Source organism: Puntigrus tetrazona, chromosome 19 (genome assembly GCF_018831695.1).
Source record: "Puntigrus tetrazona isolate hp1 chromosome 19, ASM1883169v1, whole genome shotgun sequence".
Classification (NCBI taxonomy): domain Eukaryota; kingdom Metazoa; phylum Chordata; class Actinopteri; order Cypriniformes; family Cyprinidae; genus Puntigrus; species Puntigrus tetrazona.
This window is the reverse complement of record NC_056717.1, coordinates 5,126,095-5,143,263: the sequence shown is the minus strand read 5'-3', so window position 1 is coordinate 5,143,263 and position 17,169 is coordinate 5,126,095. Positions and strand designations below refer to the sequence as shown.

The 17,169-nt window shown below is 39.4% G+C and overlaps 1 protein-coding gene across 1 annotated transcript; it reads left to right on the top strand.

Annotated features, from left to right (window-relative positions):
- The first annotated feature begins 9 nt into the window (after positions 1-9).
- LOC122323831 (semaphorin-4B-like) lies at positions 10-4,834 on the top strand. Its single transcript, XM_043217933.1, has 6 exons — positions 10-66; positions 625-684; positions 791-889; positions 1,663-1,768; positions 2,924-3,018; positions 4,796-4,834. The coding sequence occupies exons 1-6, from the start codon at positions 10-12 to the stop codon at positions 4,832-4,834; spliced, it is 456 nt and encodes a 151-aa protein (XP_043073868.1).
- Positions 4,835-17,169: the final 12,335 nt, after the last annotated feature.

The following is a 17,169-nucleotide window of genomic DNA, read 5'->3' as shown; positions in this document are numbered from 1 at the left end:
GCACGCGCGATGCCGTTCTCGCAATCGGCGTCCGGTCAGAGTGATGCGATGACCTTGAAGGAGAAGGTCAGTGGGATTTTGTTTTAACCTAAACATCCACCGTGTCAGTGGAAACCAAATCAGGATAATAGAAACCAACATTTAAACTAAATTATAGACTGTTTGTTATTAATGGATCATCCCTCAATGCTGTTTGGTCAATGCAGCCTTCACACGAGACTCATTCTTCACAATTACGTCTCGTGTTTCACAATACAGTAACGGCTTCCATAGCAAATCATTATTTTGCTGCATAGCAACTTTCTGTTATATCACATACATGGCACTTTTGTACCTAAATGGGCATATAATTATGACTATAATCAAAATTCAGCAAGTTCTTTCATACATTGTTGCTAGAATAATTAAGCTATTGTAAGATTACTTTTACAATAAATATTAGCTTTTTTTGTTGAAATAATTATTTCTTTTGTTAATCAGCGTGCCCTGAAAATTGAAGTGATTTAATGTGTGTATGTTTGCACACATGCATATATTGTGCTTGTTTTCTTTTCATTTTAATAAGCTTAATAATAAATACACATTTGTGTTGAATCTGACCCATTTTTCATACTCTCTTTACAGTTGGACTGGTCTCCGTCAGAAAAAGATCTTACTGACTGTGCTATGAAAGGCAAAATGAAGGTATGGGAAATCAGCCGCTTTCGGCCCGACCTTTTTAACCCCTGTGTTAAAATATGGGTCTTCATAAGCCGCATATGTTTAACCTAACCCTCTATTCCACCCACAGATGGACTGTCATAACTTCGTGAGGGTTTTACAAGTGCTGAACTCCACTCATATGTTCTCCTGTGGAACCTTTGCCTTCAGCCCGCGCTGCATCTACATCGTAAGACACACAGCATCCGTCTTATCACAGTTATTTTTGCCCTCGGTTTACTCCTATTAGGTTGCAACAAGTGATAGACCAGTAGAATTTTCATATTTACATTAGAGCCTTTTATAATTAAATCGGTTTCTATTGTGTTAAATTTGTCTAGACTGTATGCAACCACTAGACCGGATATGACGTGTTCTAATTAAAGCCTTTGAGGTGCAGGGTGAAAATGACGTATATTTTGCTGCATTCATTCTTCATTTATTTTGCAAAAGTGAATAACAAGTGGAGGGCAACGGTTAAAAGTTCTGTGTGGCTGCCATTGGGTGGCAAATAGCAATAATCTATTTGAGTTAGTGGAAGGCTTTTTTACTGTCAAAGGGCCCGAGTTCATGTAATGTCCACTTTTAGTAAGATTTGATTAGTTTAAGACTTTAGTGCTCTTATGGTACTGTGCACTTTAAAGATGGAAACTTGCGTGACTGTCCTTCATACACCATCGAGCTTTCTGAGATCCAGTCATGCATGCACTTTTAGTGCCTCTTCCTCACTCTGTGCTTTCATGAGTGTGAGAGGAGAAGATCTGTACGTGTGTGCGCAACATAGAAAGCTTTCTGTATGAAACCGCCGTGGCCTGTGAAGGATTTCTCATCGCTTTTTAATTTTTCAGATCAAATCTGAACAATCAAGAGTGAACATGTGGCGTGAACCTTTTCCTAGTCTTATTGCTTCAAGTTGTGATCAGTTTATTAATGTTCATATGCTTTATGTGCTCGCATCTGCAGAATTCAGAGACATTTTCCATGGCTACAGGCCCCAGCGGTAAGCCAGAAGAAGGTAGAGGCCGGTGTCCTTATGACCCGTACCAGAAAAACACTGCCATTACTGTGGGTAAGAACCTTTCCTCTATTGGAAACATAACAAACTGGCATTCGGTTGATTGGTGTTGCGTAAAAGAAGCATAGCTGGAAGTTAGGCTGAAATCACTATAAACAAATTGGTTGGTTTTAGCATGTTAATGGTTATGGTTTTGGCAGACTGTATCTGCTACATATGCTATATAATCTTCAGAATAAGCAGAGGCCAATCACCTTGCGATTGAACTAGAAGACTAACAGATTTATGCAATATTACAAATGAATAGAGCTTGATTTATCGTCTTGTATTCAGAGGTTTTTGGTTCAGTGACAAATATATATTTTTAGTCATACTTGGGAAGAAGGAAAACACTGGTCATCAGGTCTTTGTAATCACAAGGACACTGCGTTTACTTGGATCTGGTTTGAAACGAAACCTCATAATCTATACAAAGGGAAAAAAGTAAAGGACCGAATACTGAGCCCTGTGGAACACCACATTTTTATTTCATTTTTTGTATTTACGCAAACAAACCGGTATCTTAACAATGTATAAAAGTAAAAGCATGCAGTGTAATCAAATAAAATGTTAAAATGTCAAATATAGACACCAAGAGAAAAATGCCAATGTCGGGTGTCACTGTTAGAGTGCAACGCAACCTAAAGTGTTTTGGTAATTTGCAGACGTTGCTCTCGCAGGTTAGTTGTGTCTGTGGAAAGGGCCTTGGCGCAAAGAAGAATAGAGTTGATGATAGAGAGAGAGACGGGTAGATTTCCCTCAGTGAACAGACACCATTAATCCTCTTGCTCTTAAAACCTAGTGTTGATCTACTTATCTTTGGGTGGCCGACATGTGACTTCAGACATGAGGCCTGAGAACGTTCACTTCACATTTACCTCACCATCGGTCGGACACGCTTGATTATGTGCCCACAATCCTTAGCTTTATCTAACTTTTCTTTTGTGATTGTCTATATCTGGCTTTGTGAGACGAAAATGTGAAGCTGCAAACACATCAGTTTTTAAATGAACACAGAAATTATGGTTTTGCCATAGACCAGTATCAAAGTCTTAACAAAATGAATAATGCCAACCACAAATAGTTGGTGGCAGATCAAGCAAAATGTAGAATGTGAATGAAGGATGTTGGTATTTGGCGCAATATAATGCTTCTTTACTTGCTTTTCAGATGGAGAACTGTACAGGAACGGTGGCAGACTGCGGGAACTGGCCGTCATTTCGCGACGCGGGCGAGGGCGGCGTGTTGATCGCGCTGACCACTGTGTACGGTCTCCATCTGCTGCTTTAGCGGCTAAATACCAACATCTTCATTCACATTCTTCTTCTGACTTTAACTTGATCATTATGTTCATTTTGTGCTTCCAGTTTCTCGTTTGCTGGTCTATGTGGGCGCCAACAATTTCTGTGTTCATTAAAACTGTGTGTTTACGGCTTCTAAAGCCAGGCTATAGACAATCTGAAAAGTTGGGCAAGGCAGTTAATGGGCGCACGCATAATCAGCGTGTCCATTTTCCGTGTTGGTAATGTGTTTGAGCGTTACTCGGCACTAAATGCGAAATGCATGTCAGCTCGCAAACTAAATGGATCGGCGCTGGAATTTAAAACGGAAGGGTGTGGTGTCTGTTCACTGAAATCTACCGGTCTCTCTCTTCTTATCATCAACTCTGTTTAACTGGCGCCGAAACCACTCTGGTTCACTTGCTGCGACAGCGATGAAACCACCAAAGAATTGCGTTGCTGCAAATGACACCCGACCGTGGCGCGACCGGTATCAACGACATTTTTAACATTTTGTTGATTACACTGCATCTGCACATACATTAAGACTGCGATTGTTCTTGTAAATACAAAAATGAAATAAAAAACAATTGTTCCTGAAGACTTCTTTTCGCTGTATAGATAGCAGTTTAGTTCAAACGATAATCACTAGTACAGACATTGTTTCGAAATAATTTCGCTCTTCCCCAGCTATGACTTCAAAAATATATTTGTCACTGAACCAAACATACGAGCCTGAACGATAAATCAGCTCTATATTGCGTTGTACGCTCGTCTTGTTGATCTTCTGGTTCGTGTAGTGTTGACATAACTTATTCTGAAGATTACTATGGCATATGTGGCGAATACGACTCTGCCAAACCATGACTTAAACAACATGCTAAAAACCAACCAATTTATTTATGGTATTTCGGCACAACTCAGCTTTATGCTTCTTTTACGCAGCGCAACTCAACGAATGCCGAGGCTGTTATGTTTCAATGAAGGAAGATTCTTACCCGTATGGCGTGTTCTGAAATATGAATATAACACGACCTCTGCTATTTCTGAAAGCACGCTGAACTGGCACCGTGGAAATGTGCAATTCTGCAGTGCGACATAAAGCGCTGTGAACGTGAATAAACGATCACAACTTGGCAATAAGACACAGGAAAAAGGTTCAGCCATGTTCACTCTTGATGTTAGTTTGATCTGAAAAAATGGCGATAATCCTTCTGTTGCCAGTGATCTTATCATTAGCGCACACGCCTGAGTCTTCTCCTCTCACATACAGAAGAAGGCACTAAAGATGCATGCGTAACTGGACTCTCGAAAGCTCGATGGTAACATATGGCGTTTCAGTCACGCAGACTCCATCTTTAAGTGCAGTACCATAAGGCACTAAGTCTTAAACGGCCAAATCTTTAAAAGTGAACATTACATGAACTCGGGCTTGTTTTGTGCCTTCCGCTAACTCAAATGAATTGTGTTGCCAATGGCAGCCACGCAGGGCTTTGGCGTTGCCCTCACTTGTTATTCGCTTTTTAAAAATAAATGAAGAATAATGCGGCAAACCTAAATCATTTTCACCACCACCTCAAAGAGCTGAATGAGGCTGCGTCCTTTGTCGGTCTGTGGTTGTACGGTCTGAACAAATTGCTGCAATAAAACGATTTATTATGAAAACTTTCTAATGTAAATATGAAAATTCTGCACAGTGCTCACTGTTGCAACTGGCAGAGCAAGCTAACTGTGATGGCGATTGCTATTCTCTGCGATATAGATGCAGCGTGAACTGAGCTGGTTCCTGAAGGCTATGTAGTGATTCAGCGCTTGTAAAACCTGCGAAGAATTATGACGATCCATCTGTGGAGGTGAATAAGGTGGAATTAGCATATGCGACTTCATGAACGCTATTTTTAACATAGAATTAAAAGGCAGACGCTGTTCCCATGCAGCTCATTTTCACTGTAACGCGATCAATGCTGCGACAGAACGCCAATCAGCTGTAAAGTATGAAAAATGAGTCAATTCAACACGAAATGTGTTATTTGTATTAAGCTTATTAAATGAAAGAAGCTGGCTTTAATATAACTGCGTAAATGATACGCACATTAAATCACTTCATTTTTCGAGAACGCGTAACAAAAAGAATAATTATTTCGGCAAAGAAAACTAATGTTTATTGTAAGAAACAATCTTGCAATAAAGCAATTATTCTGCGGCAATGTGAAAGAGCTTGCTGAACACGATTATGTCATAATTATATGCTTATTGCAAGTACAGCGTGTGATATAACAAGCTATGCAACAGTGTGATTGGCTATGAAGCGTTACTAATGTACGGGCGTGGTGTGAAGGCGTAGACTGCATTGATAGTAACATTGAGGATATCGTAATGGCAAGCGGTCTACTCGAAAGCCCAGTTTAAGTTTCATTATCTGATTTGAATTTCCACTGACGCCGCGATGATGTTGGAAACAATCCCCGCGGTATCGCTACGACGACATCGATCGGCGACGGCATCGGCAATCTGCGTGACACCGTCATGCTGCTTAACAGCATGTCGAGATTTGAGAAACATTTCTGAACGCAATAACATCAAAAGAAAATTAAACGAAACAGGAAATTGAAATGTGGCGACGCAATTACTAATGATATATAGATAACAACCTATTTTATTGCAATTAATGATGCGTTCTGAAATAACAAAATAAAAATCATGTTAACGACTTTGACGAAAAAATAAGTAATATTGTTCGCCGTCAGGTAAAAATTCAAAAATTCATAAGACCTTTACATCTTCAGGAAATTCATGTTGAAGTTGAACCACGGATAGCGACATGGCTCGACTAGTAGTGTACTCATCAGACTTGAATGTGGTACATTGCTGAGCATCCCAAAATTAAATATCGATTTCATCAAAATAATGTTCATTTATGTTCTGAAAGACATGAACTGAAGCACTGTGAAGTTTGTATTTTTATGAAAGGTGATGATAATGTCAGAATAAAGTTAGGCATGCTGTTAATGATAATCAAAAAAAGCATTTATGCATGTTAACTGATCAAATAAACATAACTTTCAAGCTCTGTGTATTTTATTCTGGTGAGCAAACACAGATAACAAAGGTAAGTGATGGTAAATGGGTAAATTCAGTCCGTGACGTTACGGCTTTACTGCGTATTGCGTACTCGCATCGGTAGCCTGTTGTGCTGCAAATAAAACGGCGTGAATTTTCCCAGGCTGCTGGTTTGAAGCGGCCTTCCGAATGACCATACGCTGTAGACGCTGAGAGGCAACGATGGAAGAAACACAGGATAACCGCTGACCAGAGAAGGCTGCAGCCAAACTCTCCGCCAAGCAGCCGGTCGTGGCAAGGGCAAAGATGCAGTTCTGCGACGAAAATGTTTACGATATTTGTTGAAGAACTTACTACAGTGTTCACCAAGCTGCAAATGACACAACTTGATGCATCCGAAACGAGCACAGAACACCAGCTGATGTTCCTGTCTTGAGGGTTTTGGCCTGTGAGAAGACAATAATGAGTGATGCGACTATACGAAATTTAAATTAAATCGCGATCATCAATTTTTGTTTGCAACTGGCAATACACACACAAATCTTGACCATCTCAGCAAATTCACCGCATGTCCCAGGTGATAGGCACTGCAGTTTCAAATCTGACTGGCAACTGCAACTTCTGATGATTCTATACGAACGCATAAGTGGCGTCATAACGCCTGTCATCGCGTTTTGCTCGACTTTTATTGAACTCGCAGCATTACCTGTTTGAACAGCGACAATTTCACCTGAAACGGACATTGTAAATAACAAAAGTGGTTGCCGTTGTCAGGCAAGCCTACGTAACTGCTGCAACAGTGTGCTAAACCACGTCTGCTGTTGTCTTGGCTACGGCTCGAGTTGTCTGAGCTGAAGATAAAGGCAGCTGAAACTGAAATATCTGCGTATGTCGAAACCTATTGATCTCTTTTAGTACTAACGCCAGACACTGCTATAATAAAAAGAGCAGATAAACCACAGCGGCTTTACCTGTGACTGGCACAGGCTGATGAGCGAGGCAAAATAATGAGGCTTTGCTGCATGAGCCGTGATTGTGTTTTATTGGTTTTGCTCGACGGGGAACAAACTTACGTATTGTATAATGGGTGCTCTGTATCGCCGTGATCTACGTGAATGTAACGTGCGTGAGTTGAAAATGAATGTCGAACATTCGGTGTGAAATGTAACATTTTACAAAATTTTTGACCAAGATCTCTTTAGGTATATTAACGGAGTTGCTATTTTTGTCTTGGTAAAATGTTTGTTAAATGAGCTATTTTGAATACGTTTGGCAAATGCATTGTCGAAAATCACTCTAATAAGTTTGATGCTCAGCTTCTTATCAATGTAAGCTTTGTCTTCACTATGTAAAAAGTTCTAAAGAAATAATTTTCCAAATATTTCTTGTCTAATTTTCATGCAAAGCGCTGCAACATTAATTCATTTGTATGGGGTATGATGTATTTGAAATAAAGATATTGTATTAGGCCAAATAAGTCATGAATATGCAAAAACTCAAAGCATAGATATCTCAGAAACTGAAACTGCTCAGTGTGCTATTAACAGGCAACCTTCAAATACAAACAATATAAAAGAAGTGAAATAAATGGAAGTAAGTATCTAAGCTTTTACAAAATGTGTGCTATTTGTCTGTGCATCATAACTATAATCAAACTTTTAATTTAAGCTACGCTGGAGCAAAATTCAATAAACACTCAAAACCACGAAATTGAAGAAGAGCACAACGATGGCATCTTTTCACGAACTAATGAACACATTGGAATTATAAATAATGTTTCATCTTTTGTAAATAATAAAAAAATATTGTTATAAAATCCATTTCTAATATATCATCCAAATGATTGTATCTTCACATGCAAGCAACAGATGTAAAAAATTAAATTATTTAAAAACAAAGCCAGATGATTAATTACTGGTAATCACGACATAATTGGAATTTTTGCTTTTGTGTGTGTGCTGTGTATATTTATTATGTATATATAAATGCGTAAACAGTATGTATTTGAAAATATTGATAATATGATATGTATTATATATAATTGACAATGTAAAAATATTGAAAGCTATTAGTCATAACTGTTAACTTTTACTCATCTTGCGACTCTGCTGTGTGTTTACTATACAGTATTATACACGTACACACACGTGCTGTAAGCAAAAAATAATAGATGACTGAATAACGGGTATGAATCAATAATTTGGCAGCATTAAAAAAAGCATATACCCAATAAGTAATTTCGTCTCGGTGCAGCTGGCTAGGAAGTGAATGGTGTGCGTAACCCTTTCGCTCTGGCTCACTGTAAGCTGCGAGAAGGCTACTACCTGTCATAACCCGGTGGCGCCGTGGCGGCGGTTTTAACGATCGCGAAGAAATGGGCGTGCGCGCAAGCTTATTGCTGCAGAGTGGCGTGCGTCAACGCATTCTTGCCCAACCGCAGTTCTTCTGCTGCCGTATCAGAAAGCGACCGAATGAAGCACTGAAGGAAGGCAGCTCTAAGCCGAAGACACGCGCTCTCCCTTACCGGCAATATTTCTCAAACAACCCTCTGAGCCAGAAGGCGGCAACACTACCTCTGCTTACATTTCTACACTATCTCGCTCACGTAACGACTTACTGATGACCCAGCCGGCACGGCATGTTTCAACATTTTCAAACAGCAATCGCTCGAAGCAGCGATCTCTGCCACATGCGTTGTGCTGAGGCGTTCGGTCTGATGTAAAAGGAGTGGCTTATCGGCGGCGTGATAACCTCTTGCGCAACGAAAGCAATCTATGTTGCGTATCGCTAACTCTTTATTTGGTGAAGATATTGAATGTGACGATCGGCATGCGGCTATGTATACGGCCCCGAGGTGGCGAACCGAAGGCGTCTTCAACCGTTCATAACACGTAACCTAAATCGCTTGACCAATAATGCGTGGCTGATACCCCAGCTTTGACGTGCGACACTACGAACTCTGAAAAAATAGCAAGGCTTTGGCTGAAGGTACAACCACCATATTAACTAGCGAAATCGTTAAATATAATCGAGGCACGTGAAGAATCAGAAACTCCTTTTAGGCTCAGATGACTGACCAACCGTGACTTTCACAAATTAACGGCGTGTAGCTGTGAAGTGTGTTTGAAATGAAGACGCTATCTGTGTATGTTGGTAATATGCATGCTAACAACAACAGATGAGTGTGTTTGTAAAGTGCATTTTGGCCGTGCTTTGCTGATTTTTGACTCGATAAACTCTAATTTGTTCATGGATAGTTAATTCGGTAAACTACGATCGACACGAAATAGACATTGAGATGCGTTCATAGTAATAATAAACGATTAATAACTCTTTATTAATATATTTTGCTTATAAACTTATTTGAAAATTGATGCACAAACAACGACATTTTACTTTTAGACCACTTTCAGTAAAAGAAGATATTTATTGCGGCAATAATGTATGACTTTGGTTCTGGCAAAGAGAGCAATACGGTAATAGCTCGCTCAATAATCCAGTTTGTTGGAGCCATAAGCAGAATTCTAAAAATGTGATCGGAAGGCTCATTGTGTTATAATATATGATCTCCAGAAAGAACAAAGGCGTTGTCAATAAATAAATGACAAACAAATATTAACATTCTTGATGACATGTCTAAAGAAAACTGACATGTTTCATAAGTACTGTGAAGCAAATGTGTTGGCCAGGCAATTTGTTAGTCGTGCAAACCAGACATTACGCACCTCTAAGTGAAAAAGGGCACAGTAAGCATTTGCAGGCACTGTTGTGTCAACCACACCCTGTACTCAATCAAGCCTCTGATTTCTTGTATAAATGAAGAGAAGCATGATATTCCCACTAGTATTCTATTGGCTTTGCCTTCTTCTTATAATAAATGTAAATAAGCAACAGCATGAACACAGAAATGTCCCACAACCTAATAGTACTGACATAAACCTCCTGAAACAATAATTCATCGTAATATGAATACAAAAAACAATACATAACTACGAAGACATTACTTATTGCTGTATCTGAATTTTCATGTTTCAACGGCGATCATCTATGGAATAATCCCCTGCGTGGTGTGTCTGACTCTGTTTTCGCGACTGGCGCTACAGATAAGCCACTGTAATTCGCTCATGTGGGCGTTATCGACAGTGGCGAGCTCGAGATGTATTTGATCTGGTCGGCGGAAACGATGCGTACTATTATCCATCTTAACCATGTTCGAATACTTTAACAATTGGTGTTATTTTGCCGAGGTCGGTCTAATTCTGCCCACTGTTTCTGGCTCAACGGCCTCGCTTTATCTAACTGCGCTTTGAGGAACAGCGACTTCATTCGTCAAGAAACAGTCAAATGACACTTTTCATCTGCAACTTTCTATTACTTTTCTTGTTTTCTCAAGAAATGAATTGTTTCAACTTCCGCTGTCTGTGACACCTAATTTTATTGCCTAAAACCCTTAAGCATTATTTAATATTGAAAGATAAGTTAGGCTGCGTATATGTTATGCCAAAAGTGAAAATTAAATCGATATTAACTGCTAACGATTTATCGTACTGTTGATATTTATATTTAAAGTATTATTAGATATGTTATTCTGTATTTTCAATTTATTGTATTTTATTTTAAGCAATGGAAATGTCATTTATTCAACGGAAGCATTACGTATGATATTTAAAAGTGATTTCTACTAAATCAAATGATCATGGGGGTATAATGCAACGATAAACGGCTTATATCAGAATGATTTCTGAAGTATCATGTGATAGACACAGAGTATAATTGCTTTATAAATATCTTGAAATATTGCAAATTAAACGCTCTGCGATAATGCTATTTTAATTATAATATTTTAGAATATTGCGTTGCTTACTGTGGTTGATGAATAAAGACTGACTTTAGCGGCATTGCATCGGCTCTGTTTTGTACTGCAATCAAGCTCGGAGAAATGTCTTAACTAGAAGTTTCGAAATGGAAGAAGGTACCCAGGCGTATTTCCATTGGCGGCTGAGCTTTCTCTAAGAAAGGTGCATGCAGCGTCTTTCGTTCCTTGCGCGAGCTGACTCTTTCACAATCTGAACGCGAAACATGGTGTGCATGGAGGCGCTGTTTTAGCTCTGAACTCTCACTTGGGCTTTTGCTCGTTGTCTTTACTTGATTTGCAAACTAAACCATGTCCCAGAGGCTTTCGGACCATTTCATTCTAACCTGGTTGGAGCACAAGACACACAAAATGATGAAGTGGAGAAGCTCGACAGGCTGGTGAACGACTTCAATCAATGGTTTACAATAACTGTGTTTGCAAAATGTGCAACCTTTCATGCGTCTAATAATAATTGCACATACTTCGCCATTTATAAATGCAGCACTTATAATCGGCGCTGCGTAATGACAGGCTGTTCGACAATGGGCATTCACATAACACTGCGCATTACGCTGCTGTTGAAGAACATTCTTGCTGTTTTTTGTAATCGCATAGCTGGCATCAATCCCGGCTCTTTCGGCGAAATGCCTGCGCCGATGCGGTACTGCGACTAACCAGTGCGCAAGGTCATTCCCATAGTCCTTCGATTGTCTACTGCAGCGGATCATTAAAATGTCACAGCTGCTATTTTTGTGATGCCCTCATTAAAATGGCTTGTGGCATACTGACCTTTAAGACCACCTAATATAGAATATGTTGCTGTGCTGTGGCTGGCAGAAGACAGGCTCCGGTCTGAAAGTGCGACACTGACTATGAACATGATCAAGAAAAAAAGCATGATCCAAAAAATGAGTAAACATGTGAATGCTAGCGACAGCAAATGTGACCTTTGAAACAGACAAACACGAACTGAAGCGGCATGGCAGGGCGAAATGAACAAGCTCTGCAATAATCAATAAAGCTTGACTAAATAATTACAACAAATTAATTAATATTACTATAGAACGAATATACTGCTATATATATGACAATTTGAAAACAGAAGAACAAGGCACAATTTAAAAGAGGTTTATTCCTGTTACTGCTGCAAAAACTCAATTAAATAAGTTTCAATCAGTATCAAGCGACAATGATGACTAGCTTTAAAAAATGACTTAAAAACTAGTAAACAAAAGAAATGTAAGAAAGCAGTATTCAAATAAATAATACAAATACGATAACTAGTCAAGTATTAATACAATGAAATGAAATAAATAGTCCTAAATATTTCAGTGTGACGTAAGCGTACATTGCATGATAAAAGGCCTTCAAGCGTAGTGCGTCTTTAGGCTCATGTTTAATTCTGTGCCACCTTCTGATGGCAGCTGCGGATGAAGACAAAAGATGCTGCGACAACTCACAATTTCAGAGCAGTGGCATAAATATGTAAATAAACAAATACTCCCAAAATGCAGTTCTAAATAACGTTTAGGTAACCCTTACCCATAGGGAAAAGGCAGAAAGGTTTATGAGTGACAGCTGGCACAGTCCCGGGGGCCACAGAAAGCGCTGAATGCACCATCATCGAAATTTTCACAGGTGAGCTGGAGACAAGGAGCAGCTCTGTCTGTCGCTGTGGGAATTTCACCTGCGTCGTCTTGTTGGAACACCATAAACCAGGCGATGTCGTCGCTCATCTGAGCACAAAACAGGCGAAGTTAGAAACTAACAACCAGGTTTGTAAGCTTAAGCGCAGTGAGTATGTTCACACTGGCGGCACGCGACTGTCTTAAATATAGCTTGCATTTAACATTGCGTACCGACCAAGCAAGTCTGACCACCATCCGAAAGCAATAAGAAGAAAGCGACATTGCTCGAAAGTGTATTTGACTGCGGCTTCCACGCGATACCTTGCATTAAAATGTTATGATATATGATACGCATGATGAAAAATATGAAAATAACTGCGTGAAGCTGGCTGAAAGGCTGTTTCAGCATTAGTGGCGTGGAGCGAAATGGAAAACTCAATGAGTGAGTGAGATATGTCGTGTTGAATCATGTCTGATCTAACTGTTGTTTGATGGAAACTCGATAAACAAAGCGTGCGTCTTGTGCTTGGAGATTGGCCTTAGACACTAAACACTGTTGACGCCTCTGACCATCGCACATTATCTGACCATTAATCACTAAAAGAAATACCATAACAAACAAAGCGTATTTCAGGAGAATCTTTTTCAATTATTCGGGGGGCGACGGCATTTTTGAAGAAGAGAGGGTAAATCACTTTAATTTAGGTAACAGTCAACACATTATTAAAATCGGTGAGGTATAGTATGTATTGATGTTGAAAAGCATTAAATGTTTTAAAACCACGTTGGCTCAACATTAATGCAAATAATTTTAGTATTCTTTGAACTAACTAATTTGTCATTAACTACAACAATAAAAAATAGATAAACTCTAAAGCGCTGATAATTCGAACACAGTAAAACAGAAGCTTGCATTAACTTCACATGTGACTGGAGTTTATAGATTTTAAATTTGATTTCTGAAAAAACAAGCAGTTACCAAAATTGACAAATGCGCCGAACGTACTATGTGTTAGCAAATAGTGTTTGTCAGTATCGTAGAAAACTGTGTTGGTTTAATAATTCTATTTTTAACTTTTCTTTAACACAATGCGACATTCATAAGGAAGATTCTGAGGCTATACAGCCAGATCTTTTAAAACTCTCTGTGAAATTACAAAAAACAACTGTAGTAAATAATGGCTGACTTGTCTGAGAGTATTGTTATTTTCAAAGCTGAAAAAGTCGCATGTTTAAGGGCGATTATTTCCTATGCGCTGCGCTTTGTCGTCGGCATTAATGTTGGCACGGTGATGATTGCTAAACGCACTGTACCACAGCAACACGGCACTGTTCTCTGAATAAATAATGCTTGTTTGACTAAACTAGTCAGCATTATTTACTAACACTTCTCTGCCGGTCGTACCATAAACTCATTTTACTATTTGAAGCAGTGTGATGACACGGATTTGATATCGCATCGGTCGGCAGCATCACCGAGGCATCCGTATAAGAAATAAAGAGTTTAATTCCTAAGTCGGTGTGAAGAAGAATTATTGAAACGCCATTGAACCTAAACTCGGCGTATTTCATGTGATTCTTTTTAAACGTAGAAAATAAAATATAAAAGAACTTTGAAATGTTTATTTGATTCTAACAAATGATTCTTGCTAAAAACGAGCTTGAATGTAACAAAGAAAATGATATCGTATCTGGCATCTGCTTAGCAAGGATAAGACAAAAGTGTTATACTCAATATATTAACAACAATCTAAAATAAGCGTGGCGTACTATTTGTCGTGCAAATGTGAATCTGCGAATTTTCTCCATGAAAACTGAAGTCAAGCTGCATTCTCATTTTCAACAAAAACTATTAAATCGATACAAAAATTTTAAACACACACACACAAGCAACTATTGCATTTTGAAAGGTTTCGAGAGAATCTCTCTATTTTGTGGTGAGCACTGGTGTTGTTCGTTGAGAACTATGGCTCGTGTCATCCGCACCACGTTAATGTGCGGTCTTTCACACCGGGATCTCATGAAAAAGTATACAGTGAAAATGAAGGGCCTGGTGCAGCATGTGATATATAAGAGGCTGACTTGTGACAATGTATCCCAGCTGAGGTGAACAGTGCGTTCAACGACTCAAGTCTACAACAGAATGAATCATTTGGAAAATGCCACGTAATAAATAGCTCGTCAGTTAAGAGCAGGATGTGACATCGGTGATGTCACATGGATATTACCGATGTATTTACTGGTTTCTGAGGCTTCAGCATCATTTCGGTGTGTTACTGTCTATGAAAAAGAAGTCAGCGCTCAGCATCAAAATATCTTAATATATGTTCTGAGAAAGATGAACGAAATCTTACCTGGGCACGGGCTTGTTCTATAGTGGTGATAATGACGAAAAAAAGAACTTTACCCAGGAGAGTGAACTAACCCTTAGTCGGCGGCCTCTATTCAACTGCCACTAACGCTAGTAAATGACGGGCTCCAGTGGCGTTTTTGGTGTTCTTTAAAAAGGAAGATATTATCGATCTTCAACATGCGTGACGCTCGACTGTCGCTGATGAAATTTCTTATCTTGACTCAAAATAAATATGACGGCGAGCATCTGAATATTACAACAGAGATAAATTCACATCTGATCAGCATCATGTGGCTGAACGAATAACGAGAATCTATTGTGTGAAACCGGTCTGATGGTATCATAATCCCCGAAGTATTAATGGCGCGTAGTGTTTGTGATCTGGCGTGACAACGATGACTAACAGCTCTGGAGGAACTCTGTCTTGCCCGAAGAGGTAATGTGATATTTGGAAGAATATATCTGGTCCATTCACCTCGAAGCGAGTCTGATAGGGCATTCTCAAGTGTGTCATCTCACTCATTCGAGATTTGCCAGGACCACAAACTGTCACTTGAGCCGTAATGTTCATCAATTCAAAATGGTGAGAGCATGTTCAGGCTGTTAAAGTAACACTTGACATGATCACATCACTAACATCTCTCTTTCAAATATTTGTATGGTCGATCACTAGATACAAGTCACATTAACCCATGATCACTCTCAGGTACATCGCTCAGGTTCATGTTAAAGCTCAGGTCACTAAATCTTGTTATGTTTACCAGTTCAACTCTGAAAGCTGCTCTAAAAAATAAGGTTTTAAAAAACACCACAATTGCTGTCAGTAACTTACCCTCAAATCACTCGACCAGTCGTTCTGAACAGGCCTCTGCCAACAGTTTAAACAAGAGGCAGAGTAGGGTCAAGCATTCAATATGTACGCCTGTCAGAGATGAGACAGTTATGACATACATTTCCCGTGACGTTTGCTAACGACCGGCCGATGCGTCACGCAAACTGCGCAGCTTTCAAACCTAATGATGCCGGTATATATTGACGTAACATCTATAAATCGGCACTATCCTGCTATGACGCTGAAGTACAGCTTCAAGCAACTTGTCTTTCCGACTATAGAAGCTCGCTAAACTCGACTGTGAAATGCGAAGACGTGAAGGCCGGTGCAATTTCTTGCGCGATATGTAACTATGATAAATAATACGCAACCAACGCGATGTTAAATGGAACTGATGAGTTGACTTGAAAGTAGAATCGCATGAGCGCAAGCGCCAACAAACCTCGCATCATACTCGGGTCTTTTCCGCGCATCGTTCACAATGGTGCGTCGTCGAACACTACGAGCAAGAAGCATATTCCCCAGCCTGCTTGGTCAAGAATGCTGAGCTAAAAACAAGCAGCCGACACAACTGAGGAGGACTATAAAACGTTTTGCGTCAAAGATGTCTGAGACTTTTCACGTCATGCATTTCAAGGAGATGTGAAGACTTCGGCCTACTCACTAGAACTGAAGATAAATAATTTCATTTTATAACTTCCGTAGTCCCTTTGAGATGCCAGTTTGAGAAGCCTAAGTTGATGAACAAACAGTGGTAGAATGAACGTCTGAAAGCTCACTGCAACTGGTAAAACCATAAGACATTATGTTGCGGAACTGTTTGCTACAGACATGTCAAGTCTATTGAGCGTTTTTCGAAATACCGAGGGAAGGAAAAAGAGTGACAATGAAAACGGTGTCTGACTGCGACAGAAACAGACAAATCGGCGTCAGTATGATTTCTGAACTGAGATCCCCACAGTGAAATCTCCCTTTTAAAAGTTTTTTCCCAAAACACCTGAGCTGGTACAACGAAAATAGTGAGAAGGAAGGGAAACTAGCGGAAAAAGTATCTGGACACAGAAACCCTGAGCCTAACACAGTGTGAACTAGTAAACATACGAAAATCATGTTAGAAAAATCTGCAGGAAAAGCTACTGACAATAAACTAAATTACTTTTATGCTCCTGTTACTCTCAAAACATTTATGAGCTGTTCTGCTGAACAAAAAGCAAACATGTAAATAGTATGGCATAACTACAACAAATATTTTACTATGAGTATTCACATTTAAAAACATGAAATTCTTTCGCTGCATGACACTACAATGTCACGATGGGAAGCCTAAGCAATGCTAAACTAATCAATGGCATCAAATAAACGCGACTGACAGAAAAAACGGCCACTGGCATCGGGCGAATGAAGAAAA